General features: G+C 34.7%; 2 protein-coding genes across 7 annotated transcripts; both read left to right on the forward strand.

The window, feature by feature from the left end:
• Positions 1-177: 177 nt before the first annotated feature.
• Positions 178-11525, forward strand: LOC100374555 (transmembrane protein 138-like). 6 transcript variants are annotated; one of them, XR_014931273.1, is made up of 7 exons: positions 178-301; positions 1236-1471; positions 5481-5652; positions 6996-7071; positions 8200-8305; positions 8672-9152; positions 9551-11525. XR_014931273.1 is itself a non-coding variant. In XM_085506617.1 (7 exons), the coding sequence occupies exons 2-7, from the start codon at positions 1279-1281 to the stop codon at positions 8682-8684; spliced, it is 456 nt and encodes a 151-aa protein (XP_085362743.1). In that variant the 5' UTR covers positions 178-301; positions 1236-1278; the 3' UTR covers positions 8685-11525. The 6 variants fall into 6 exon arrangements, 3 of the variants coding, with proteins under 3 accessions (XP_085362743.1, XP_085362741.1, XP_085362742.1); XR_014931274.1 differs by having other exon boundaries at positions 8672-8738; XM_085506617.1 differs by having other exon boundaries at positions 1236-1281; positions 1386-1471; positions 8672-11525.
• Positions 11526-15070: 3545 nt separating this feature from the next.
• On the forward strand, positions 15071-17740 carry LOC100374254 (zinc finger protein 593-like). The gene is made up of 3 exons (XM_002742044.4): positions 15071-15356; positions 16301-16363; positions 17167-17740. The coding sequence occupies exons 1-3, from the start codon at positions 15163-15165 to the stop codon at positions 17309-17311; spliced, it is 402 nt and encodes a 133-aa protein (XP_002742090.1). The 5' UTR covers positions 15071-15162; the 3' UTR covers positions 17312-17740.
• Positions 17741-21246: the final 3506 nt, after the last annotated feature.

The raw sequence follows: 21246 nt of genomic DNA on the forward strand, positions 1-21246 counted from the left end.
TGTTCAGTATATAAGAAAAGACGTGGTTGGAAAATGTGGTATTATATAAAACTGCAACCTGCTTTATGAATTTATTTTAAAAGAATCACAAGGCACTGAAGGTCATAAGGTCAAATGCAATCTCGGTATATATCTACTCTCGCGAATTGCGAGAATGAAGATACTTTCAAAGCGCATGCGTCGGGCCATATTTATCATGGCCGTCGTTGGGAGTTTTGTTGTGCTTCTCTGAGCAAGGAAACTCAAAACACTTTTCGAACGATAGCACGAAAATTGTTCTTGCAAAACAGAGTTTGCCAAGGTAATGTGGTTTTTCTTTGTGAATTGCTTATAACTGCATTCGTTGATTCTTCAATCCTACGGCGATGCATTTAAACGAGATGTAATTTAAGTCGTAAACACCACGACGCCCAAACAACGAACGATCTTTGCATTATTATTATCTCAATGATGTACTTTTATAATTCCGCTGAAGATGTAAATTCACGTCTTTGGTAGTTGTTAATTATATTCTTACAGTGTATTTGTTGAGCATTTGATGATTATCGAAATCTTGTTTTTGCACCCAGTGTACGTCTCGAAACATCAACATTTTATAAACATGATTCACTCAGGCTGATTGGATTGACAAGAACTGTCTGCATGACTTCACAAATATGTACGAGCCGCTCAGTATTCGGATTTAATGTTAAACATATACTGCAATATTAATTTTAAAAAAGTGCTGTTTGTACGCCCTGTCCTCATAAATTGGTTATGCATTATTTAAATAATTCTGACATCCACATGACTCAAGTGTCAAATTAGTTGTGTACAATATATAGTTGTTTTTGGCCTCAAAGTTTTTGCACTAGAAAACGCAAGGGTGATAAGGCTTGATTTTCAAGGACACATGTTGGACTCTTTTCTTTCAAGTTTGTCAAGAAACATGTCAGTATTGTTTCTTTGTGAATATACAGTTGTAGAACCTGTTGTTTTCCAATAAACAATTTTATATGTCAAACCATCGCGATCCAGATTAAGTGGCTTCTGAGAACAGGACTGATACATGTATTTTCACTGCTATCTAAAAACTGGTTAAAGCAGCTGATCTGACTACATATCAAAACATAATAAGGTTATCGTCATGTGGTGTGATGACTGTTGTTCTTTTATATTGGCAAAGTTTTTGTTGAATGCATATACCATTACGATATTATTATCATAATTTGTTTTCTTTTTCTTTTTCTATTCAGCATTAAGAGAGGAATCACATTGCAAGAAACCATAACTGCTAGAATGGTATAGACATTCATTAAAGAGACATCACTGTTGTATTTGATCTGCTACCAGAGACAACAAACAACATGCATGTGGGAAATTATCGTATCATTCTCTACCTCCAGCTCTTTCTACTCTTTGTGGATTTATTTGTCAACTCATTTTCTGAACTAATGAGAATAAGTCATGTGACATTATTGGTGCTTTTTGTGTAAGTATGTGTATAATTGTCCTGGAAATCTGATATTTTTTCAAAGCAGGAAAGATTTGTCAATCAAACTCTTACATGTGCTTAAAGTTGCATTCTGACATGTGCTCAAAGTTGCACTCTGACATGTGCTCAAAGTTGCATTCTGACATGTGCTCAAAGTTGCACTCTGACATGTGCTTAAAGTTGCATTCTGACATGTGCTTAAAGTTGTACTCTGACATGTGCTTAAAGTTGTACTCTGACATGTGCTTAAAGTTGTACTCTGACATGTGCTTAAAGTTGTACTCTGACATGTGCTTAAAGTTGTACTCTGACAAGTGCTTAAAGTTGTACTCTGACATGTGCTTAAAGTTGTACTCTGACATGTGCTTAAAGTTGTACTCTGACATGTGCTTAAAGTTGTACTCTGACATGTGCTTAAAGTTGTACTCTGACATGTGCTTAAAGTTGTACTCTGACATGTGCTTAAAGTTGTACTCTGACATGTGCTTAAAGCTGCACTCTGACATGTGCTTAAAGTTGTACTCTGACATGTGCTTAAAGTTGCACTCTGGCATGTGCTTAAAGTTGCACTCTGACATGTGCTTAAAGTTGCACTCTGACATGTGCTTAAAGTTGTACTCTGACATGTGCTTAAAGTTGTACTCTGACATGTGCTCAAAGTTGTACTCTTGACATGTGCTCAAAGTTGTATTCTGACATGTGCTTAAAGTTGTACTCTGACATGTGCTTAAAGTTGTACTCTGACATGTGCTTAAAGTTGCATTCTGACATGTGCTTAAAGTTGTACTCTGACATGTGCTTAAAGTTGTACTCTGACATGTGCTTAAAGTTGTACTCTGACATGTGCTTAAAGTTGTACTCTGACATGTGCTTAAAGTTGTACTCGGACATGTGCTTAAAGTTGTACTCTGACATGTGCTTAAAGTTGTACTCTGACATGTGCTTAAAGTTGTACTCTGACATGTGCTTAAAGTTGTACTCTGACATGTGCTTAAAGTTGTACTCTGACATGTGCTTAAAGTTGCACTCTGACATGTGCTTAAAGTTGCACTCTGACATGTGCTTAAAGTTGCATTCTGACATGTGCTTAAAGTTTAAAGTGCCTGTGCAATGCCCCCACCCTCGCGTTTTCCATTTTAGATATGTGTTTCACTGAAATGGGCAGTTATTGATTTTTTTGCTGAAAATGATTACTCATATCCAAGTAAATTTGGGATATTTCTCGTGTTGTAGCCACGCCCACCTATCCTGAAACGGTCGACTGTTTCCGGATTTCCGACTCTCGCCGAAAGTGCGCCACCAAATGACAAAGGAGGAAGTCATACCCCTGAGCCGTAATAACACTGGTTATTCAGTATGCTTTTAAACGATATACATTTTTCGGTCGGCGTTTTTTCTTTTTTCTACTTTATTTTTTTTGAGAGAGAGTTTTTAGATGTTGTGTTGTGGGTAGTTACAGTGAAACGTATAGTCATAGTGTATGTATTTACTCGTTTCTAATCGATCCAAAGGTGCGACATCAGTGGACGAAAGCCACTTAACCTCAGATTCTTTTTTTTGTGTGGAAAAACTGTCCTCGTCCATGAAAAAAAAACTAGGTTTAAAAAGAAACGCCGACAACGTAAACCTGGCGCAACACTTTTGAAAGAAATAGATTCCGGACCAGCCCATGATCACCGAAGCGGATTTTGGAAGAGATAGAGACGTCCGGCAAGTGTTTCAAATGAGTTTTTTTTGCAATCGTGATTATAGTTTTATAGAGACCATTTAGTCTCTGTTAAGTAAAGCGTAGCAATAATTTTGACAGTGACGCGAAAACGAAGCGTCGGACAAACAGGAAATTACACAGCCTTTACACACTGCTAATTGTTTTCATTTTCGAAGGCTAAAAGTTTCTGAATTGTTTGATGATTGGTGTTGAATGTCGAATTCACACCTCTGTTCTTTTTTTACCTCCATGCTTGCAGATGTGTTTCCACCAAATAAAGTTTTAATATGATGTTATAATTATGACAATCACGCCATGGATCACGCTAACTCGAATCCCCTCTGAATTTATCTGTACGTGTGTCGATCTCGATTATTTTTGTTATCCAATTAAACGCCGCTTTTAACTCACTTGCCCTGGTCGTGACCCGACGCGTTCACCTATTTCAACAAAATGTCAATTTATTTCCATGCGGCTGTCATTTATTTAGTAACTGTGATTTGTCATTTTTTAATTATTTTATAGTGATCACTATAGTCTAATTTTTAGATTGTCAAAATATGTTCTCTTTTATTTTAATTTTGAAAGTTTTACTCAGACGATCGATGAAATAAAACAGTGTAGTTACGTGCTAGTAACCTGCTAAATAACGAGATAATTCCGACGTCAAATTCTATTTCGTTCAGTGACAGTGTACAAACGTGCGCCGGTGTCGGTGACGATCACGGTGACCAGCTACACCAGAACGGGCATATTTCGCATCTAACTCAACCCCATGCAACAAAAATTTATACTATGTGTTCATTATGGTCCATTCTTCCTCGATGAACAAGTACATGAGTGACAATTTAGTCAAAGACGAGAAAACTGCACACAAAATTTGCCTTATTTATACGTATCGGCAATGCAAGCTGCCATGCGACTTCCCCTTCTGACGTCACAAGGGGAATTTCTGTATGCAAATGAGAAGCTAATGAGGAGCCTCATTTTAAAATACACAAAAATAAAGTTGCCGTAGACTGAGTTTAAAACACATTTTTTCACTTAAAAAAAATAATTCATGCTTAGAAACATAAAAAATAATAATATTTATGTATCAATGGATAATTTTAGGCGTCAAAATAGTAGCCATTTCACAGGCACTTTAAAGTTGTACTCTGAGATGTTTCTTCAGAGTCTTGGAAATGTGAAATGTTTGTTAGAAATAATTGATAATTTAACTAATTGGAATCAGTTGTGGAACTTTCTTCAAACTAAGATTATTCAAGACTTTAAGCCCCATCATTCAAAAACAACCCCACTCACAGTACACCCCTACACATTCAAATTAGCAGTGTTAGGAACTTAAAACTCCCAAATTTGTTGGCAGATTTTTGGAATTTATTGGCTTCTGAAATTTTGACCGATCACAGAATTGTGCTGTATTGTGTCTTCAAAATTGTTGTCTGATTAGATTGTATTGACCTATTGTTTCTTACTAAATAGACTTTAATGAAAACAAACACCATCATATTTTTCCTTGTTTAATTAAGAAGAGAAATAAAAATATAAGTAATAGAATTATTTTTAATAATAAAAAAAATATGCTGTTGAACTGACATTATGTGGTGTTAAGGACAGTAGAAGAATGAAAACATTTTGTAAGCAATCATCTAAACTGTAAACATGAACACACACAAAACTTACTTTTTCTGTGCTTGTGACATTATTTAATTATGTTGTACTATGAGGTTATTACGGGAAAACCTCAAAGTATGCACAAAAACAGTACAGCAGGAGTATCGACCGATGTGCAACAGAGGTCGATGCGACAGCGTACTGCCTGAGTGCATACTTTTAGGTATCCTCTTAAGAACCTAATTACTATACACCTTTTCCTTTCAATGATACATCATGGGAATGCCGAAATACAAAAACTTTAGAACAGAATCGGCAAACTAATTCGCATCAGTATTTCTCATGTTATAGATGAAATCATTTTCTCAGATTCTATGATGTCATACTCTACCCATAATTCTTTGCTTGACGAATCAAGATGGCTGACTACATAAATTGATAAAAAGTTGAATATCTAGAGAATGAAAAGTGATATAAAAAACCTGTAAATTGCATGTTCTTACATTTGCTGAGCTCTTTTATCTGGGAGTATTATGTTGTTAGCCTTGACTTTCCCATTAAGTATCAGTTTTGTACACATGAATCACATCAAGTTTATCCATTCTCAACACTTCATATGTCGACAATTGACTTGTAGTAAATATATCCTGTATACTCATTGGTACTTTTGTTTTATTACAGAATTCAAGACATTTGCATTATATTTGCTGCTATCGTACTCTTTCTTATGTTCTTCAATACATACGTTTTCCAAGCTGGTCTTGTGGGTTTACTTATTGGCAAGTTTAAGCTGGCTATTCTCATGGTCTTTATTTATTTTATGCTTTGTATAGGATTACATATATGGACTATGGTAAGTTCCTTGACATTTCCATACATTGGAAATTATGTCTTAAATTCTAACCAAAATTTGGGCAATCATGAACAAATTTGATGAAGTCACAGCTACTGTATTTGCTCTGTAAGAAGTGAATTGTCTCACGTGCATTGTAATTGGCTTCTTGAAAGATTAATATAAATTGCTGTGTTTGGTTTTATCTCACCAAATCACATATTTTGTTGGCCAGCATGCACCCCACTGTTAAATTTGTGCTTCTAATAGAGTAAATATAATACAAACTTGCGCGATATCATGAACATGTGTCTCCTACATGTATGTGTGAAAGCAACTTGCTGTATTGTGTATTATTTTACACTTGGAATTCACTTCCATGATCCAGAGATAGATAATTAAAATCCTGTAAACATTTCTTGCTTTAAACTCCTTATAAATGCATCTCTCACCCCAGGATACAAACAGCATAGTGGTATTGCCACAGTGCTTTGTTTTACATGTAGCACCATACTGGTCTTGACAGTCTTCTCTCTAGCTTACAAACTGCATGGCAGTATCATCCCAGTGTTTTGTTTTACATGTAGCGCCATACTGGTCTTGACAGTCTTCTCTCTAGCTTACAAACTGCATGGCAGTATCATCCCAGTGTTTTGTTTTACATGTAGCGCCATACTGGTCTTGACAGTCTTCTCTCTAGCTTACAAACTGCATGGCAGTATCATCCCAGTGCTTTGTTTTACATGTAGCACCATACTGGTCTTGACAGTCTTCTCTCTAGCTTACAAACTGCATGGCAGTATCATCCCAGTGCTTTGTTTTACATGTAGCACCATACTGGTCTTGACAGTCTTCTCTCTAGCTTACAAACAGCATGGCAGTATCATCCCAGTGCTTTGTTTTACTTTCACACTAGTCTAACAAGTCTAAAGTCTTTATTCCGACTGCCACAGTGGTTCTTTTCTATTGTGCCATTGCTAAAAACTGAAAACTTTTGTGTAGTTGCATTACCCTTGATGCAATAATAGTTTTTGTAAGTGTATAATTATTTGTATTGTGTATAATTGTATTGTGTATAATAGTGTTATTGTTATGAGTATGTTGATTATCACAGAATAATTATGCAAATTATGCATTTTTACTGCCACAGTGATTTGAATTTCTGGGAAGATCGCTTTGAATGAGTAAAATCAATTAGTTGTGATATAACATAACATTTATTGGAATTAACTTCACATTTCTTACAATTGAAAGCAATGTTAGCTTTGATACCTACCGCTATTAGCAGGTGCCTTTGTCTGTCCTCCCTCAGATTTGTTTATTTTCTGTCAATACCTTGAACTGTTTATTTATTGTTTACTTAGACACTACGATGGGATGATGTCAATGCCTTTATATGGACTCCTGGATATCAAACGTTATATGTTTTTCAAAGAGTTTGTAAGTCTTGGCTTTTATTACCTATTTGTTAAATGTGTGATTGTTAATTAATTATTCTATGGATTTCATTTTCAGTATTTTTACTGATAATTAATAGCCGCTAAATGTGAATATGTAAAATAACATAAATGATTATTTCTCTGCTAAATTTGTAAGTTTACATCCCAGTTAATATGCTCAAAATATCGATATAGTTAAATTAAATTCCAGTGATTTTACAGTGATTTACTAAATAAATGTACTTAACTTAAATTAAATTAAATTAACATTTAGCTAGCTGTGAGATGTCTTAAAGCTATTTTAGCTTGCTTGTAAAACCACCACCATCCATACATTGTGTAGAGTACTTTGCATACATATGTCTCTTTAAATAACATTGGATAAATAATAGAAAAAATAAGTTACAAACGCTACTTGATTCAAAAAAGTGATGCCCGAGTTGTACTGTATTTACTGTATTTTGAGGTTCAATGTATTGTATTAGATCTATTAAAATCAAACAACAGGTGCCACTCAGCTTGATTTTTTGCAGTACACTGCATGTGAAAATCAAAGTCTTCATGGCACCAGTAGAATAATTTATTCTGGTTTTCTGAGGATATACTAACATAATTGAATACATTGTAAGCTAATTTAAAATTACTCAAGAACATTATCAGGCTGGCGTTACTAATGTAATGTGTACTCTCACTGTTGTCACCTGCCACCCTTTCATGAAGTGTCACTTGAGATAGAAAATAATGCATTGGGAATGTAACCACCGGTAGTAGTACTTTTAAAGGTGGAAATATGTATATGGTCAGCAATCTTAAGTTTGTGTGAACAACAATATATTTAGAATTTGACACTGTGTAGTTTGCTCAGTAAACTTATCGTAAAATCTGTATTAGAAGCCGCATCCCTAATAGAAGCCACACACATTCTTTTTGAACAATTGAAAACCAAAAATTCATCATTTCTCATATGTGTGATACTCTAATAGAAGGCGCATCCCCTCTGTTGTATTGTACCATTTTAATAGAAGCTGTGGCATTTAATACAGAGTTTACAGTACATGTACTTATACTAATAGTTGTCAGCTATGTTACAAATTTCACTGTAATTTGTATTTTCTTACTTTCTATCTAGGTGCTGTATTTTATTATTACTATTACAAGAGGACAGCTTATCGTCTGGGTGACCCTCGTTTCTATCGAGACTCAGTCTGGCTACGAAAGCAGTTTGAACGAAGGCGGTAGTCATTATTATCATTTTCATGTTTTTATCTTTCTCGTCCAGTGCTCTTTTATAAACCGTCCTGACTGCTGGGTTTGGTTATGTGTGTTTTTACATGTAAATAATAGTCCTAACATTTCACATAACTTGTGCTAAGAATTACTTTGCACAATATTTGTTGCCATTCAGTTTTGTATTTACTGCTTAACTGAAAATATATATCAATCTAAACTTATTTGAAATCCACCAACAAATGTATGCTCTATTTTTCCATGATAGGCAGTGAATTATTTTATACTATACAGTCCATTATTTAAACCACAGTTTTTATTGTGTCTAATTTAGAACAATTCCAAGTTCAAAGAATTTCCAAATTGATTTGTAGGTTTTGGGCTTAATTCAGGTCACTAAAATACATGGCGTCCATATTTTGTTGAAGGCTACATTTGAGGGTATGTAATTGTTTTACTTTGAAGTTGCATTCACACTTTGTTTTTATATACAGAACACCTCCCACTAATTACTGTTATCACCATAAACAATGATAAAATCAGTTGGTATGACAACAAATCGCGAAACCTTGTACCCAGTGAAGCCAGCTTGCACATGGTAGAAACAAGGTCATAGTGTCTTATCACAATAAAACTTATCTTTAAATATTGTTATCACTTGAGGCCACTTTATTTTGGAAAGATTTCAGAATTTTGTTGGATATTATTTTTTATAAACTATTTTATACACAACTCAACCCTTTATGGATGTGTTCAGTGAGTGGTTTTCTGCAGATTATACAAAGTGAGAATGCTGGCTTAGAAGTAACTTTAGATGAACAGGGATTGTCAACTCACTTAACCCAGTATAACAGGGTAAATTATATTCTTAATTTTAATTCAATTTATTGTTTTTTATTATTCAGTTGAATCATATATTATTAACTTTGTACATGTACAGTATGGTGATATTTTCAATCAGATTTTTTTTATATTTTTGTAAAAAGTGATGATCTCACATTTATTAAATAAATGTTATAATTTGTCTTGGAGTAATTTTAGTGTACAATGCAGAAATTACAATTATCTTAAGTACACTTCATTCCATTTGTAGATTAGACTAAGTACCAGAAATCATCCTACTGTTGGTTGCTGACCTTCAGTGCAAAATACTGCTTCTCCTCTCCAGTATTGGGATAACATGTCACATGTAATCATGACAGTTTGTATTATTAGTTGTCTTTGCAATTGTATTGTTCCACCTCTTTTTGCAGATCACATAATGGCTGTTGCATCAGATTCATAATTATAATCCTGAACACTCATAAAATAAATTGGAAGATAACAACATGTTTGGTATGGTTGCCGGAGTAAACTCCAAAATACATATATTTTAGTGCTAACCCTGTACCCCATGGCAATACCAGAATGGGCAACATTAACATTTGATCGTTGTTTGCCCACTCAAACTCCATCACGAATCCTGCTAATTATGACACTATACAAATGTAGTGAAAAAAAACAAGGTGAATGTGCTGTAAATTGAACCAGAAGCTAACTTTATCTGTAGAAATTATGCTTCTAATTTGGCATAGGTTTATTTCTTGTGTATGAGGAGTGGATGTTACTGCTAGTATAAACATGCATATTGCGTGTGTTCTGTTGAGCGTGTCCATCCTATTTTGTCATAGCAAGATACATGCATGTGATTGAGTGGGAAGCCAAATGTAAATAATGCCCACTCTGACAACTTCATGGGTTTAGGGCTATTTTCATGGATGTGCTTATAAAAATGCCTGCACATAGTGTATTATAAATTGTTTACATGTAACATTATGTAATCACAACTCAGTACTCTAGACCCCCATCCATTAGTACTCCAGACCCCCCACCCCCAAATAATTGTATCCTGAATAAATTAGTTCCATAATAGTTTCAGTTTGATATATCAAGTATTCAAATATTTATTTTTTTTACCTAAAGCAAACATACAGTAATAATCATAATAATATTGTTTCTCCTGCAAACCTAAGCTTCTACGTCCTGTGCATGAAAATTACCACATGTTATATTTATCTGCCAGCTTGGGTGTTTCAGTAATGTATTTCTATGCTAGTCTACTTACTTGGATCTAAAGTATCAGAGCAGTACCAGCTTTATTAATGAATTCCCACTGGCCCTTCTTGCCAAAGCTTAATTTTGGGGATAGTTTGTCACACTTGATTGATAATATAATATGTGTCAACAATTCTCAGGAGTTCTAATGACTCATTTGATGTGTGGAATACTTGGTCTGAATTTATGTTGAAAGACTTTGGGAGCTATCATGTAAATTTGGGTCTATTCAATCAGAGCATATGTTTAAAAATGATTTGTCATTTAAAACGTACTTGCCAGAATAAAGTACACCAAATTTGTATAAATAATTTAGTCATATCATATTTGTATTAACAAAATGAGTTTTGTTTGTCTTGTTGACGACTTGATCTGTTACCAATGAGAATGGTGACACATAACTAGGTACATTGTACTATATTTCCTTCCTCAAACTAATACTTGTTTTTTAAAATGATCCTCTTGGTCATTTACATAATCACCATAACTAATAGAGACAATGTGTTCTTTTATGGATTTCACATGACGAGATATTGTGTCAAAATGCTGAGTCAAAACCTGGCATGTAATCCCCTGATCTATTTTTTTTTTAAAGAAATGCTGCAAGGGAATTTGTATTTGCTCTACTGTAAAATACTTTATTTCAGCTGGAATTAATTTTCACTGAAAAGGCATTTTTGCTGTTTTGTATGTTTATTTTCACTGATGTTTGATGAGTTGAATGTAAAACATTGGGAAAATGTACTTGATTTTTATTGTCACTGACTTGTCCCTTCAGCAAAAATAAATTCCGAATGACAATAAATTTAATTACAGTGTATTAATAATAACTTGCCCTGAAATGTAATAATCCTATGAAGTGCCAATTTCAAAGTTCCAAAGATTTAGAATTGCAAATTTTACTGCATGTATATTTGTGCTTTGATAAAATAACTGTGCCTGTATATTGTATACATATATGACAAAATACTCACCACATGTTTCCATATTATAATAACTGACTACACAGGTATTTGATTATTTATTTTGAAGGTTATATTATTTATTTGTCGTGTTGTCCAATTTTATCAAACCTATGATTATTGAGAAACATGTACCTTTGACTTGTAAATAAATGACATCAATTAATTTTGATTATGCTGTTTACTTTCCTAAATTATGCCACTTTTATTCATGTGACCTATTTTCTTTGCCATGTTTTTTTACCCCTATGTGCAAAACACACAATGGGAGTCTTTGTGAGTCTGTCTCATATGTATGTATGTATGTGTGTGTGTGTGTGTGTGTGTGTTTACTCCACTGATATTTTAGGAACTAATTATCAGACCTAATGAAACTTAGTACATGTACATAGATTTTTGATAATCTGTCGATTTGATTAGTGTTTGGTTGCAATTCATGCATAATTATTACCTAATTTTCATATTAATTTGGAAATTTTAAGCATTTACACTTGTTTTTCAAGTACCGTAAGTACCATTAAACAGATTTCAATAAAACTTTGCAAATTGGTAGTCTGGAACAATGCACATATGGTTGCAACATGTGCATGGTAATTACCTAATTTGCATATTAGCAATTCCATAAGTTTCATAAGAATGAAACTTGGTTTGTGGGTGCTATAGTATATCCCATAGTACATGTTTGGTTTAGGTTTAAATTTACTAATTACCTTATTTGCATAAATAAACAATTGATATATTGGCTACCACTCATCATATTTTAATAAAACTTATTAAGTAAGAGATACGACTAGTATGTCACATGACTATATGGTCATGTGACCTAAATATCATGCATATTGATGTCAGACTGAACTTGTCATTTAATTTCGTTAGGGTAGATTTGATTCTCAAATGTCAAGCCAAAGTCACAGCTGCTGTTATAAATGCAAACAAGATATGTATGAATGGTACAATCAAATCAACATAAACAAAGATGAAACATTACCCATATTACCGAACAACTTTAGTATGCTAAAATTCAAATGTTGCCGTGTAGATTTTTCTCGTTTTCGAGTATATTAACTTCAAGTTGTCATTTTGATTGTGTAAGAAATTGCCCCTGTATGTTCCAAAAACGACGTCTAAAAAACAGACATAGCCTCACAGTGACACTAAACATTGTGAAGAAACACTAACCACTTACCACAAAAAATAGTCATTCATACCTTACGGCGTATTCTTTGCAATCATGTTGTATTTTTTGACAGAAAGTATAACAGTAGTCGTGCTATTTTTTATTGTATTTATTTAATTATTTATTTATTTATTGACTTACAAAATCAAGAAAAAAATGGAAAACAATATGCTAAATAACAAAATACAGTCACTAAATTACTAAATAGTACAAAATCACTAAAGTACTGTGACAGAACCCCGAGATACGGCTTCGCTCGTGAAAGTACGGCCGCAGGATACACCGCATCACTCGTGAAAATAACTTCCACACGCAACGAAAATCACGGGGATGGTGTAGGGTTCTGTCATAATATGAGATTACTAAAATAATCATTTTACTCATTTATTACATCTGCTTATTTAAAAACACACACACACACTGCACAAAAAAAATGTTTTCGAAAATGTCAGGTCAGATGCTTCCTACAATTACTAGTATATAGGTTTGATTATTGATCTGATTACTGCTGTCATCGTATTGACAGAAAACGTGTACATGATGTTTGTTATTCATTGATTCTGAATCGAAAATCATATTACATGTACTATGATCGTAGTCCTATCGAATAGTGAATACATATTAGTAAAGTAAACATAAATATACTGCAGTGAGTGTTTGCAAGATGATTTACCCATGAGAGTTGAGACCTAGAAACTACGTAATCCATAGTAATTGATAGAAATGTTCCACCTGTCATGGCTGTCCACACAGAAGGCTCAGCAACCCTGTTATCTGACTTAGACCTTGTAATTCCCGGAGGATTGAAGTCGTCCCCCATTACATTACTGAAGAGTCAGCAGCTTGGTTGCTAGGTTACTGCAATATTTTTTCATCAGGTATGATGAACAGCAGTGACCTAATATATGCATTTTAGCCCCAGTTGCAGCATGGGAGGTAGAAGAACCTAGTACATTCCACGGTTACAGCTATAATTCGTTATTGCGAACCATCAGTCAATTTGAGTAAAACACATTATAGCCATTACACCAGTTTAAATGATAAAGACTGTTATTTTTCGCATTAATGCATTTTATCATACTGAATCGCATAATATAATGCATCGCATTATAACGCTTTCTAGAAGATCTGTCACATTTAACCCTACACATACATTACGCGCATAACAGATTTACTTGTGTTTCATTTTAGCATTTGACTTGGTCCAGTAGGCTTGCATTTTCGTATTTTAGTGTAGAATCTCATGTTAAAATGCACTGTATAATAGCAAATTTCCGAAAATCTGTCACATTTAAACTTACGAAATCTATAATGGGCGCATGATAAGATTACTTGTCGCATTTTATGGAATGGAGTGTGCCTACGCCAATTTAACCATCGCAGTTATGTGAAAGGGCGGTGATCGTCACATCGCATCTTGTTCGATAGGGGACTAACAGCGACGTACACAACTAATTTGGTCCAGGAGGCTTGAATTTTTTGCGGTATTGCATTTTATGTAGATTCTCAAGTTAAAATGCATCTTATAATAGCATATCATAGAATATCTATTGCATCTAAACTTACAAAAGCCAGTATAATACGTCTATGATAGAATTACATGACGCATGTTGTTTGAAATTCGAACAGGTGCTACGCGACGCGAAATGAGAAAGTAAAAACGTCAAATATTTCGTGAGTTTTCAGTCCGTTGGCGATCGTGTTAGTTTCCCATTCGATTGTTTGATTGAATTACATTTGCTTATTCTGGATTGCAAACTTGAGGGGTATGATTATTATCTCCGATCACGGGTCATTACTATTTTTGTCGGTTAAATTGACTTATATATATCACTTTTATATTAATGTGGCGATGATAAAACATTGTAATAGAGAGTTTTAAGTCTCAAACGGCGCCACTATAGCGATGTATAAACAGGGACATTGCGTACAAGACGGAAGTTAAGTCATTGTTTGCACATGAGATTAAGGTGTGGACAATATCTGAAAGAAAAAAAAAGAAAAAAAATCCACGAGTGAGCCGTTTATGGGAGCTCTATAAGTCTATATTACAAATACTTCTACAAACCCTGTGGCAATATATTGAATAAACAAAGTGTGTGTTGGATTTGTTATCAGAGTCGAGATTAGCTGTGGAATCATAGCCCTATGTTGCCGACCGCATTATTTACGTGACTGACTCTGGCCGGCCCATATGTTCGACGTACAACAACAAAATTTAAAAAAAAGACGTCCAAATGAAATTGTTAGGGCGAAATTCGATTGTAGGTCGCACCAAAGAGCTACGGAACCGCAGCTAAGTCGAGATTATTTCAACAAACGTACTGTTGATGTCAATGTTTAGTCTTTCTAGTCAGCGATTGTTGCAATCAGGAGGGTAGGGAGGTATATTCTTTCATGTTTCTGGTTACACTTAAAATGAAAAACAGAAGGTATTAGCTCTTCCTGTGAGAACCAAGATAATACCCTGTAGCAAACGTGTTGTTGGTCGAGCGCCCTCGGCGTTATGTTAACATTTCCCCCTGTTTTTGAGTAAAGAATACACAAACAAATGTAACTTCCTGACCGCGTGTGTTCCCAGCTGATTGTGACATAAATATTGATCAAATACAATCCCTTGAAAGCAGCTAAAATGGGTCGTTTGAAACGAAAGAAATACCACAAAGGCAACACTTACGTGCAGAAAATGTTCAGGACGAGGCGAAAGACGAAGGATATCGACCAAATTCACGAAGACATGAAACCAGAAAAAGCTGATAAGTTGCTAAACCAAGAAGTCGATCACGATCTTCCAGGCGCCGGACAAAATTACTGTCTTCACTGCGCGTAAGTATATAATCACTGTGCACATGTGTTGCCCCCTTCCTTGTGATTATAATGTCACCATCAAGTAATATGCAGGATTTTATTAATAAATTTAGTGATGTTTTCGTCTTGCCCCTTGTTTTTGAGCATTGTTGTGTAGACTTGAAGTTTATTTGAGTTACTAAATATGGATGTACTAAACAACAACAACAACAACCTAGTTTGCTCGAAATCAATTTTAATTGAACATCGAGTTACAATTTGGTAGTGGTTTGGCAAAAGTTGGCGTGGTTTCCAAAAACATGGGCGTGGTCATTTTTGTAACTCGGTGTTCAATTTTGAGCAATTCAGCAACTTGACTCTAAAAAATGGTCAATGCTTATACAAATACATTTATGTAGCTTTCTAGACACCCGTCCTTACCGGGGAGAAAGAAAAGTGAAGAGAATCGGTTTGCTGTCTTGCATTTTCTGATTTGGGTTTTAAGGCAGTGGTCGTCACGCAACACATGTTCGAATTTCATGTAAATAAACAAAGTATTTTACACACGTTGTATATGTTGTTATGAGTCCTATATCGAACAGGAAGCGGTGTAACAACCACCATCTTTTGACTTAGTACCATTCTTGTCCGCCCAGGGTATTTGGCTCCGAAAATCGTGTGCTTTTGAGGGGCCCCGTGAGCACTTAGCTGACCACCCCCATTGCAATATACTCATTATGATCCATCAATTCGGTGGTTTCTATGAAATGCAAATAAAGTTCAACTTTCATCGTAAGGAAATGTTTTTAGGTGACAGTGACTACGAACAAACTAAATTGGACTCTAATTCAGGTGCCACGAAAGGTTGATATATTTGCAAAATGATACCTGAATTATATTATTTATGGTAACACAACAAAAGAGAAGTCAGTGCATGCAAAACCAAAAATAACACTGAATTGGTAATTATATTTTGTTCCCAGGAAACATTTTATTGATTTACAAGCAATGACAAGTCACTTCAAAAGTAGAAATCATAAAAGAAGGTAAGATTTATTACATGCTTTGGATGTGTTTCAAATTTTTGTTGTTGCTATGTTACTCATTGTGTGCTAGTGATGGTCATGTGACAAAAAAGTAGTCTGGTATCCTTTTTATACAGTCAAGTATATCTTGGCTTATTTCTTTCCAGCTTCTTTCCAACAAAATGAACTTTGTCAGGTTTTGTTACGAAAATGTGTCACTGTCATAATATTAGATGGTTTTGTATATGTATATGGTAAAATTACCAAACAACAATAGAAAAAAACAGAAAAATGGGGAAAAGTTGCCAGTCTGTTTGGTGTACAAACAAACCTTGCTATCAAATTTTAAATTGTCATCTATGTGGTGAATTAGTAGAGCATAGACCAGTAGGTTACAAAAAAAATTTGATGCATCTTGTTTGCAAACTAAGGCTTATAAAAGAGACAGGAGTTAACAGGATTTCTTTTGGTGATAGATTTATTTAGAACAATATGCAATAGTATGCAGTTAATGCCGTAACCAAAATAGTTTGTTGTATTTGATTTCAGCTTGTTTACAAAAAAAGACTGAGAGTGTGATATGGTTATACATATGCACGTCAATTTTTTCATTTAGTTGACCAACTGATGGCTTTTTTGTCATCAAAAATCAACATTTGGACATTTCTGCCTTGACTGATTTTATTCAAACTTGGTATTGACATGACTCATGATTAGTTATTGTTGTACATCATTTAGTTTCATGACTGGTGGCATGTTGTTTTCTGGCGGCCATATTGTTTTTTGTTCCAGCTGTTCATATGTTTTGTATAATTTACTTTCAGATTAAGGGCTTTAACAGAGGAACCTTACTCCCAAAAAGAAGCAGATGCAGCGGCTGGAATGGGAAGTTACTACGCACCGCAAAAACTAAAAAAAGTAAAAACGCAGCCAATAGTCAAGAAAGATATGGACACTACAGAAGATTAACAAAAGCCTTAATGACATTCTTTATATAATATTAAATGATTAGTACATTATTATTATATGACGGAACCTCACACCCTCCCTATGGCTTTCGTTGCGTATGGAAGTTATTTTCACGAGTGATGCGATGTAGCCTGTGGCCATATCTTCACGAGCGAAGCAGAATACACTGCATCTTGAGTGAAAATAACTTCCATACCTAACTAAATCCACGGGGAGGGTGTGGGGTTCTGTTATTATTACATATTTTCCATATTTGATTATTTCATATTAAAGAAAGAACGTGCAATAAACCGGGATGGAATTTAGGCCGGGGAACCCCATTGCCCATTAATATGTTCCCAGAAAGTGTTGCGCCATAGCAATGCGTGTCAGTGTAGAACACGTGTCACTGTTTGTGTGGAAATAAAATAATCATACTTCTAATCTGAATCACTGTCCGAATAAATTACTCTTATAATTATTAATTGGAGCCACGACAGAGCCAGAACTTAAACTGGACGACTATGATACACAGTTTATGTTGAAGTTAAAAGTTCTTCCACAGAATTGTGCATTGGCAAATATGCGGTGCAACTGCGGTACTCCACTGACGGGATGACCTTCGTCGACAGCGGTCGTCACTGAGCTGCACGCTACAACTTAGTTTGTGATGTTGCTTGCTGGTCGTGGATTGAATGTGTCTTGGCTACCGGTTAAAATGTTACTCATTCGGTGTTAATAATCTTTATTTGGGACTGAGCCAGCAGAAACCTCCTGGTATCTTAATGTTGTGGCTCCATACTAATTGCTGATTTTACTGCGGGTGGATCTTTCGCGAGCCCTTCGAGGTTTATAAAACTCAGTTTCCAGGTGGTCAACAAACCTTAAGTTCTCCCAATCGTAGTATTCCATGTGATGTACACCTGACATGCCAAAATGCTGCTGAATGATTTGAACCGAACAAAAATGGCAGACGGGAATGTGTTTACAAAATAAAAATAGTTCGGTAGCCAATGGAAATACCATGTTCATATGCATATAGACTGTGAAAATACCGAAAACATTATTGCATGTGTGATATGCAAATTAGTTTTAATCAAAATAAGTGACTGCCTAAAAGTACCATTACTGTTGTTCATATTTCATTTCACTCGGCAAGTATATTCATGTACCCCAAGGGAAAAATACTTCTAAATATTGTTTATTTCATTTGTTTCGATAAACGGTACTCCTGAAGGAACTACTTTGTTTGCTCTCAGACATTTGCATATGGGTTGCGGAAATACCGATTTTTATTTCAGGGACGAATCAAAATAAACTGCAGTAAATGTGTAATAATTATTATTATTAAGATTTACATGTAATTCAGACAACATGGTTATATGAGAAAACAAAGGTGATAACAATAAATATTGAGTAAAACATTAAGGTAATGAACAATACCAACAAACATATTTGTTAGTCCTATGGACTTATGCCCTTGACCTCTATGCGTGCCTTTATCTTAGAAATGCCTTGATTGATTACATTTATACTTCATACATAATATTATGCATAATTGCATATTAATCAAAAGACGAACCAGAAATCGGTTGTTTACAGATGGATTTCGTGCAAACTTGGTACATACATTGGACATTATGGGTCCCTCATCCGTTTCAACGCATGTCCTCCCCCCCCCCACTCACCATCCCCAATATGTCGCGTTTTTTGCTTTGATCCCGACCCGACACCCGCGATTTAGCGAGTGGTCACTGTATCACTAATGTGTTGCAATAAAACAGAATATAAATTTCAATATAAAATATTCCATCAGCGACAATGATAGGTGTATTTCACGGTTAGTGTTTTGTAGTAATCTGAAAAACGCGTTTCACAACTTGTCTCTTATTTAGTTTTATGCTGCATTCAAGATGGTGGCCCTCATATAGTAAATATCACTGACGATTTTTTAAAAAAAATGAGAATTTATTGATTTTCAGCCCCCAAGTGACTGTGGAGATATACCGTGTTTTAACGAGTGTATCAGTTTGATTTAGCTGTGGGTCCATTGCTCTTTTGTGTTGGCTATTAGTCTTTGTGGTGGTTTTTTAGTTGGTGTCATCAAATTTGTTTTTCAGACATTAGGATTTTTATCGACACAGAAGAGCTATGCTTCCTATAAACTAGCCTAACACAAATGTGCGTCGCCAACACAACATTAGACTGACAAAGGCAGGACTTTTTTTTTTGTTTTACAAAAAGAAATAATTAATTGTTATTTTATTCCTTTAGCGTGATCGTGAAAACTAACCTGACCCCTAAAGAAATCCCTAAAAGATTTCTTTCGCAGTCACGCTAGTTTTCGCGACCACGTTAAAAAAAGCTAAATTGACAATTAATTATATTTTTTTTGTGAATCAAAAAAGAAGTCTTAACTTTGCCAGTCTAACACAACATCTACCGTCACCTATTTATATTACATGCAGTGGACGGTTGGGCGTTATGTTTGCTCAAATGTATTTGTTTATCATAATTGTTACCTCCATGACTCAACCATGACTCAACTAACCAAAACATAACCGTTTACAAAGCCTGTCGCCGACACTGGAATGCGTTTCGATCTGACTAATTTCACGCAATTGTGATGTTTGTTGTATTATTAAATGATTATAGTATTGCATCATGGAATGATTGACCCTTTGGTGTTTTCCTGTTTATTCTTCCAAACAGTCAGCTGAGGCATGGCTGAGGTAACCCCTCGCTTTACAGTTCACTTGTACTTCACCCTCTCTTCTACAAAAAGATACAAATTCTTTATCAGGTGTCTAAGGCATGGCAGAGTAAACATTTGATCAGCCAATCGCTGCAGTCGTTGGCACGGTCATGTGATTACCAGGGATGTGTCTCACTATTAAAGCCTTGCGAAGTTGCCATTACTAAATACAATAAGTAAACATTTATTTATCGGCTTAGTCTTTTCCACGAAACGAAACGAAACCCAAACCCTAACCCTAACTCGCATTTTTTTTTTCATTGGCCCAATAATATCTGAGAAAATTTCACACTGTGAAATACGGACGTGACGATGTTTGAGGTCGTTCAAAATCTAAGGTTAGGGTTTTGTTTCGTTTCGTGGAAAAGACTAAGCCTTATTTATCAAATTCCTGATTATACATGCAATAATAATTAACTTTATTGATATCGTATCCTTTATAAGATCTTGAGAGTTAAATTACAATAAAGTGTGGATGAATGAAAAAACAAGAAAGACAATTTAGATAAAATATCATAAAAATGATAACAGGAAAAAAAAAACCTTGCAGATATGCCTTGATATTAATATTGTTTATTTGGATGAGAATGAAGGCTTTTTCATGTTATTTTCTCTAATTTTGAAACATTCGTATATGTATTTAGCTAGTTTTATAATTGTTTTATTTTCATTGTTCATCATAGCTAGCATTGTTTCTTCATCTGTCGTGTTTGGGAGTGACATTTTTGACTTAGTGTTTAGTTGGTTTCTTTCATTTTCGTATAATTTGCAGTTAAGCAGAAAATGTTTTTCATCTTCAATTTCGTCTAGGTCACACACAGGGCATTTCCTTTTGCATGCATCTATTTTATTGTAGCGACCCATTTCTATTTGTAGAACATGAGCACCTAATTTGCATAATGATTAATCAATTTTCGGCTTTTCCACTGATATCTCAAGTACTAATCATCACATTTCAATAAAACTTGGTACATAGATGTCATAGGACACTGCACAAACCTGATAGTTTTTAGAGTAATATCAGTATATATTAATTAGATAATTTGCATAATTAATTAATTTTCAGCTTTTGATATTTCAAGTAGTAATCATCACATTTCAATGAAATTTGGTACATAGATGTCATAGGACACTGCACAGACCTGATAGTTTTTAGGGTAATATCAGTATATATTAATTAGCTAATTTGCATAATTAATTA

This window comes from Saccoglossus kowalevskii, chromosome 12, assembly GCF_978046115.1.
Source record: "Saccoglossus kowalevskii chromosome 12, keSacKowa6.1, whole genome shotgun sequence".
NCBI lineage: Eukaryota > Metazoa > Hemichordata > Enteropneusta > Harrimaniidae > Saccoglossus > Saccoglossus kowalevskii.